The sequence below is a fragment of the Diorhabda sublineata genome, chromosome 6 (genome assembly GCF_026230105.1).
Source record: "Diorhabda sublineata isolate icDioSubl1.1 chromosome 6, icDioSubl1.1, whole genome shotgun sequence".
NCBI lineage: Eukaryota > Metazoa > Arthropoda > Insecta > Coleoptera > Chrysomelidae > Diorhabda > Diorhabda sublineata.
In genome coordinates, this window is record NC_079479.1 from 30,604,562 (window position 1) to 30,613,048 (window position 8,487).

Genomic DNA, 8,487 nt, shown 5'->3' on the forward strand with positions numbered 1-8,487 from the left:
TTAAACAAATTTTTTTATTGATATAATTTCCGTTTATAATAATGAGCCTCCAAGAGAGTCTAATATAAGCTAAAAACACATCTGTCAGTTTTAGTATCGATTATTATAAAATCTTGATTAAAGCATTGGAAGTTATAATTATATCTGGTCATCGCCTCACTTCATGCGAAGTATTAAAAGGAAACAATCCAACCTTCTAGTCAGGCAACGCACCATACTGTCAAGTATTACATTAAATGTGTTTCACAATTTCGAAAGATAATGTGAATAATAGTGAATTTTTCAATTCAAATATGTAAAATGATGTAATTATAGGAAATTAATTCATCTCTAGAAATTCAATTGTAAAGGAAGTTTGTTTTATTTATAAAAACACACATTTAAACATGGCGATATGACGTCACCACTATTCGCTCACGTAAATAATCTTTATATCTAATATACAGTGGTTATAAAAAAGTTGTTTGCTTGTATACAAATTTTAGAGGAAAAAATAATATTACATTCTTCTCTTCACTTTATAATTACGTGGAAGACGTTGGACACTATTTAATCACCTAATTCATTATATCAATAATTGAAAATATTTTATGCAATATACAATTTTGAAGTACCGAAACACATCAAACTTTAAACATCCAATATATTATATGAATTAAAACTCAAAATGTAACTGTCAGATATAAGTATAGTGAACGAAAGATATATATGAAGCACATTATCAATCTATCTAATTGAAGACATAAAGATTAAATTTTGATTAATAATTTTTTGTTAATAAATGTATTCAATAAATTTATTCACTTTAAGCTAAATTGGGTATGTGAAAATGCAGCTTTGCCCAACACAGCACAATCAATTTTTTTTTGCGGCGCTATATTAGGAGGCCTCATTTTTGGATGGATGGCAGATCGTTTTGGTAGAATTCCGGCTTTGATTAGCTGTAATATGGTCGGTCTTATCGGAGGTGTCGCTACGGCTTACTGCAATTCTTTCTGGGCATTTAGCGTTTGCAGATTCTTGGTAGGAATGGCGTTCGATAATTGCTTCACCATGATGTACATTTTAGGTAAGTTAGTTTTACAATTTAATCAATCAAAGAGACCAAAAACTGTATAATAAATATGTTTAATTTGAAAAAATGCAAAAGAAATATTTTTAATCCCATTGATGGCAAGAGCCGTCCAATGAATTAGCACATATATTTGATAAACAAGAAAAGTCTTCTTGGAAAATGATATATTCAAAGAAATTATCAACTACGAGGGTTGAGTGAAAAATTTCTGACCCAACAAACATACTTTTTCCACAATCAAGTGAAATTTTGAGTTTAAAAATTGGAAAAGTCGCTCTTGTCCAGATCTGGTAGGTGGTCTACCAATTACTAGTACAATTCGTGAATTTCAGCCATGGTTGATAACCGAAGAATGAGAATGTGCGTTGTCCTGATGGAAAAGCACTTTTTCTTCAAATACAAACCGTCTTTGCCTTTTTAGGAACATATTCGCCCTTCACAATTCACTGTTTGAACTGTTTTGTCATTGGTAGATCTAGGTTTCATCTACAGTTATGAATAGATGCAGTTTTATTTAACCGTTCTATCAACTCGTTGAACCAGGTCATCTGAAACGACAGATTTGTGTCCTTGGCCCTCTTCATCATGCAAATCATTACGGCCATCTTTAAACTTTCGACACCATTCACGCACAACAACATCACGCATACACACGACTCATTCTCCGATGGATTTCTGCAGCATTATGGTGTTCAGCTTGTAGAAAACGAATCACAGTTGGCGAGTGCATCAATAATGGCAGACATGTTTATGTGGCTGTAGAACAACGCCGACTGACGCGTGAATTTCAACCACAGCGTAGAGTCTGCACGGAGCGATCGGAGGTTAAAAATAAAAACGGGGCTCGTACAGTTAGGATCGAGGTCATATTTTTCAGTGATTTAAACTGTATTTTATTTAAACTATAGTATAACTAATTCTAAATGTATGTTTTTCGGTGTACTTATTTTATTTTTTGCTTTTCGCATTATGAATCTAGTAAAAGCGTGTTAAAAGCAATAATAACGACTGTATTTCTTATTTATGCTTTTTATTTTAATAACCGACAATAAAATTATATTTTAACCCGTTAAAATAATAACTATTCAAAAGGGAGGATGTGATTTTTGATTAACACAGTATATATATTATTAACAAAAACAAAGTATGGAAAAAATTATTTGTATTTTTGTTTAGTGTTGGAATACGTAGGACCAAAATGGAGAACTTTTGTAGCAAATATGTCAATCGCCATATTCTTCACGCTTGGAGCATGTATATTACCATGGATAGCTTACTACTTGTCCAATTGGAGATACCTTTGCTACGCAACGTCACTTCCTTTAGTTATAGCCGTTTTAACTCTCTGGTTTGTTCCTGAATCGGCAAGGCAAGGAAAAAATTAGACTCTGTCAATTGTCTTATTCATTTGAATCTTTTTTCAGATGGTTGGTTTCTCAAGGAAAAACAGAAAAGGCAATTGTCATCTTGAAAAAATTTGAAAAAGTAAACAAAACCAACGTCACCGAAAAGGTTTATGATCAATTTCGGGTAAGATTATCAATTAAATAAATTCCTTTTAATTTTATTGTACACGTGGGTAATCTTCTACTATTCGTTGGACAAGACGTTATCTCCTTTCAAAGAACAGACTTCACTGCTGTACGTTATTACCAGGGTTGCTACTTTAGTTTTGAGATAGTGTTTCTAGTGTTCTGTCATGTCTGTCATGTCAAACTTTATGATAGCAACGTCAGATTTGACACATACTCACATCAGTGTTGCCATATCTCAAAATTTAAGTAGCATCCCTCGTATAGAGGCAAATAATAACTGAATTTCTAGTTGTATTTGGCTAACAACTCGTACAATCTTTTTAATCGCGGGTTTTTCTACTAAATAATGGAGGACCACCAAATCCATCTGGAACAAATAAAAGATTTAAAATAAAAAGGTATAATAACAAAAAGTAAAAAATGTTCAACAGTTAACTTCGACCTTACTTCGTCCGAAGACTCAAAATGTTAAAGTGATTTTAACGATAACTTCCATTAATATATAAAATCAAAAACAAAAATAATTATTCCCCCTAATTCATAAAAATAACAACTCAGGAATTTTTATTTTTTAGAGCTCGTGTGCAGAGGCTCAAAAAGAAGAAGACGCAAACAAAAAATACACAGTATTGGATCTATTTAAAACTCCCCGCCTGAGAAAGATTACACTAATTCTGGTAGTTTTGTGGATGGTAATATCTTTAGTCTTCGATGGGCACGTGAGAAATGTAGAAACTTTAGGTCTCGACACATTTCTTACATTCACTATTGCTTCTGCAACGGAATTTCCAGCAGATACATTTTTAACATTTGTCCTCGACATTTGGGGTCGAAGGTGGTTAGCTGCCGGATCCATGATAGTCAGCGGGTTGTTTACGTTATTTGCCATTGCTGTACCATTAGGTAAGAGACCATAGCTGCGCAATTTGAGTACTAATCGAGCTCATGGGTGCGAGAAACTTCGCGTGTTCTAAATTACCATTTTTGAGATCTGTGCGTCAAACCCAGTCGCGACTTGTTTTTAATAAAGAAAAATATAAAAGAGCCGAAGAAGGTAAAAAAGTATAATTACAAAGAAGTATATCTGTAGTATTCGTATTTTGTATTCAATTAAACGAGTATCTTGTATCTCGGACCCGGCTCATGACCATGAAGGGTTAGAATACAATCGAAGTGGTTGAAATATGATGATTATTTATTTTAACATCAACTTATATCGCTAAAAAGAAAGTAATGATGACTGTTAATTATTTAATTATCGTTATGATAGCCGTTGAATTTTTTTATCAGAATCAATTAGTATCATTTTTCATGATTGTTTAAACATGAAATATGAACTCAATAAAAGCCAAAATTATCTAAGACACGCTTCAACATTTACCAAAAGCATTTGTTTTTTAATAATTTGAAATAAAAAATAGTCAAAGCGCAAAAAAGTACTTAGACACACTTTCGAGTGCGTAAAACTTCACTTTACTCACTAGTGCATAAAGAAAATTATTATCTAGGACTCCGTAGCGTAGTGGCTAGAATACAAGTGCTAGTGCGTAAAAAAACGTATTATTAAGGTCTCCGTGGTGTATTGGCTAGAGTACAAGGCTTACATGTGGGAGGTCCCGGGCTCAATTCGCGCTCATTCCTTTTTTTTCTACTTACGTTATCATCATTATCATCAAGCCTTTCAATCACTTAGGTTATCGCTTAGATCGCTTTAAAATATTTTTTTAAGGTGGATTACTCCTCGTTTATTACTTTTGTTTTCTTTATAATTTATCTTTTGTCTTGGCTACTTTTGTTATTATTTTCCATTCCTTTCGGTTCCGGCATTTTGCACTCCAGTTCTCTATATTAAGTGTGCTCTTATGACCTCTATTTCGTTTATTCAAGTTTTTCTCGGCCTGTCTCTTCTATTTGGCAACAATAGGGTCCATTCGTTATTCTTTTGATCATTTCAGTTCCTTTTCTTCTCGCCCAGTTGTGTCTTTATGCTTTTATGTATCTCACTATATTTTCCTTCTCCAGATATCCTGTTTCTCCGTTTTTCTTTGCTCTCCTTTGTCCCCCTGTGTTAGATTTGGACCTGTTTTTATTTTTTTATAGGTTTTTGTTTCTTCAATAGGCTTGATAGTCTTTTTTATCTTTTCCTTTATCCTGTCTCTAGTTGTTTGTCTCAACGTTCCTAGATAGTTAAAGGTCGATACTGTTTCAAAATTGTGTTTGTTAGTGCTCAGTTGGTTTGTTCTCTTTTCAGATTTTCCCTCTATTTCCATATATTTTGTTTTTTCTGCATTTATTTCCAGTCCGTATTTTCTTGCTTCTTCTAATTTGTTGATCTTTAAGTGTAAAACACTACGGAACTTTAGAGCACTATACCTGGAAGCGTATGAAATAGAAGAAGAAGATCTCTGCCACTACAGTCATCCCACATTCTAGACTGCTTAAAAAGATTGGGATTAACAGATTAGTTGTAAACACTGGGTTCTTCAGTATCGTATCAAGAAAGGGGGTCACAATAGATCCTTTGGGTGGCAGTGTATACAATACCCCAATACATATAATGTATTTTGTAAGAAAAACTGTATATTATCAAATTTTTGTAGGAGTACCTTCAGCAAGTTTGGCAATTATGGGCAGGTTCGCAATAAATATATCATACAATATAGGTTTACAATATGCTGCTGAAATATTGCCCACAGTTGTTAGAGCTCAAGGTGTAGCTTTGATTCACATTATGGGATATGTTGCCAGCATTATAGCACCTTTCGTAGTATATTTGGTGAGTTTTTTCAACTATTTATATACTCCCTAAAAAATTTTATAAAAACATTTTTCAATAATTACTTTAATTACCTAATCAAATCAGTTATTATATATTACCAACTATATTCTGTATATTACAGCATTTTTTCAAATTTCCAATTTTTATCCTATAGGCTAATATATCTACTTCTCTTCCATTGTTAATTCTGGGAGTGCTTGGAACGTTAGGTGGACTATTGGCCCTATTTTTACCTGAAACTCTTGATCAAGAATTACCACAGACACTACAAGATGGAGAAAATTTCGGTTTAAATCAAAAGATGTGGGACTTCCCCTGTATAAAGTGAGTATTCATTTTCAAAATCTTGTAATTTACAGCAAATAGTACATAAAAGGGGGAAAAAATCAATGTAGAAAACTATCAAAACAAAATTCTATTCAAACTTATTACATGTTGACAATGTACAACATCTTCCAAGGATTTTCATAATAGCACAGCTTTTCATCGACCTTTTTCAATAGAAAGTGTCTGTGAAATTGCAGATCAAACTAACGCTTTATCTAATAATATTAGTTCCATCCTGAGTTTTCGACAGTTTTCAATATGAGATTTATAATCATATTTGTCTTTCATTCCTAGATGTGATTGAAAAAATATTTGTAACCTTCCAGTAGTTATATTTGATTATTTACAACACGACTTTTTTTCAAAAGTTTTAGAGCGTCCCAAACTGTACTTGGATGAATTCGAAGATCTCTTTTCTTTTGTAAACCATTTTGCCTTTCATTTTAGTAGGTATACTCGATTTATAAAATCCTAAAGCGTCTTAAGTTTTGGATAAATTTGAGACTCTCTCTTATGGTTTTGTAAGCTAAACTGTCTCTTGACAAAGTTCTTTTTCCTCTAGAAGAATTTCGACTATTCTCAATATCATGTTTATAACCATCATTGTCTGTCATTTGTAGATGTAATTGCATAAAATATTTGTCATCTTCCAGTAGATATACTTGGTTATTTATAAAATGTCTTTTTCTTAAAAGTTCAAGTTGTACTGATAAATTTAAGGCTCTCTTCTTCATCTAAAAGATGATTTTAAATTGAAGGGAGATTGGGATTTTTTGCTACAATTCATGGCAAAGGGCCTTACGATGAAGTAGGGAGTTTGGTAAAGAGACTGGTACCTCGTACCATATAAGGAGCAAATCCAAATCCTACTCTAACTTTTTGAGTGGTCAGTACAAAACATTACTAATATAGACTTCACATATTTTACCCAAGTAAACTTTATCGAATGTGATGAAGTAAAACTAACTTTCTTTAATCCAGCTGGGCCCTCTAAATCATTTTTATATTAAAGAAATGCTGATATTCTGTGGGTCTCAGTAATGGACGTGGATCCTGGAATTCCTACTCGAAGAATTTTTATTCTACTTGAAAATGATATATCTCAAACGAATAAAACTTTTTCACGTTTAAAATGATAATCAGATTCTATTCCTTGATATTTATTTTCACGAAAATATCAGTTACAATTTTTGTATTCATTAAATGACCACCTACAAAGTTCAATTAGTGAAATTAAAGCTTTAGTCTTAAATGAATCGATTATCATTCTAAATTAATATTCTCCCCTGTGATTTATAACCCTAGTAGCTGTTCATTTGTAATAATTAATGTTACAATTTCAAAAAATTTATTATTTTAAATGTAAGTTAAATTTTTTTCTTGTCTTAACAGTGTTGCATGGCATAGAAAAAGGTGTTGAAAATGTAAAATGTGCAAAATGTCACCTATCCACCAATACAAAGTCATCAGGCTCCTTTATGACAACTTTACAGCCCTGTATTTCGAGAAGCAGTAAACTTATATCCATAAAATGTCACGTTGTCTTAAGATGGTGAGGCTTAGTCTGTTGAACTGATATGGTATGACCTTTTGTAAACTATATCTTGACAAAGTTCTGTCTTCTATGGATATTTTTCAATATCAAATTTAGAATTTAGAATTTGTTTTTCATTCTTGGATATGGAAAATAAAATATTTGTCATCTTCTAGTAGGTGTACTCGATTATGTCTTCATAAAAGTTATAAAATGTCTCAAGCTGTGTTTGAATGAATTGATCTTATATAGTATCCATGTTTTCTGTCAATGAATAATAAATTTTTTTCTTTCCTATATAAACGAAAAAATGACTAACTTAATTCTCAGTAAATTATATAACCGTTAAATTTATTTGTAGGAAAAAAGAAGTAGAAGAACCAATACCTGAAGTCTACAGAACAACCTCAGTTAGACTTTCCACTAGATCATCTTTTAGGGGTGAAATAAGATCTAGTATACTGAACGGGGGTTCAATCAGATCTCGAAAACTAGATAATTCAGATAATAAAATCTCGAACATTTAAAAAGGAATATTTTCCTGTTAAATTTGAACTGTGATTAAATATTTCCTCTTTGACTAAACCAAACAGTACTTAAATGTTAAGTAATATTCGTTTAATAATCCAATGTGCCAAAAATTGTCGTTTTGATTTTATTTTTATTTATTTACGTTCTTAGATTAGTCTCTGATACAATATATGAGTACAAATTATATCCAGCTCTTCCTAATGTTAAAAAATTAATTTTATATAACATTCGACGAGATATCCAAAGGGAAATTGCTCAGCTGAGACGTAATAACGTCGAATACTAGTCAGTAGAACACCCTCTTCTTGCAATTGCGGATATAAAAAAAAGGTCGATTTACATCACGCTCTTCGGAGGGGTTGTAATTCAATATTCGTCGAGGCATTAGCCAGGAAAGTAGTTGTTTCCCCCTTCTTTTTCAGCATAAAAAATATGGTGGTCCCAACTTCCAAATAATAAACTTTCAACTTTTAAAATATTTGCCATAAAAATTATGCAAGTTGTGTTACATTTTGTTCTATATCAATTTAGTCGAGAGGAAATTTATTATCTCCTTGGTACAAACAGAATTATCTATAAGTAAATCGAATATAGTATTACATTGTTACCACAATATTTTTAATATTCAATTCAATGTTTTTAACTTGGGTCTGTGTGTGATATGTACATAATTTTAAATAAACGATTTTAGTATTACTTTGTACGA

At 31.9% G+C, this 8,487-nt stretch overlaps 1 protein-coding gene across 1 annotated transcript in view; it reads left to right on the forward strand.

Annotated features, from left to right (window-relative positions):
• LOC130445232 (organic cation transporter protein) overlaps nucleotides 1-8,477 on the forward strand; it is a 35,520-nt gene extending 27,043 nt beyond the window's left edge. The window contains exons 3-9 of the mRNA XM_056780782.1: nucleotides 811-1,069; nucleotides 2,252-2,444; nucleotides 2,500-2,605; nucleotides 3,186-3,513; nucleotides 5,211-5,386; nucleotides 5,544-5,713; nucleotides 7,612-8,477. Coding sequence (XP_056636760.1) covers nucleotides 811-1,069; nucleotides 2,252-2,444; nucleotides 2,500-2,605; nucleotides 3,186-3,513; nucleotides 5,211-5,386; nucleotides 5,544-5,713; nucleotides 7,612-7,777 — 1,398 coding nt within the window. The 3' untranslated portion in view covers nucleotides 7,778-8,477. The remainder of the gene's footprint in view (nucleotides 1-810; nucleotides 1,070-2,251; nucleotides 2,445-2,499; nucleotides 2,606-3,185; nucleotides 3,514-5,210; nucleotides 5,387-5,543; nucleotides 5,714-7,611) is intronic.
• The last annotated feature ends 10 nt before the right edge of the window (nucleotides 8,478-8,487 follow it).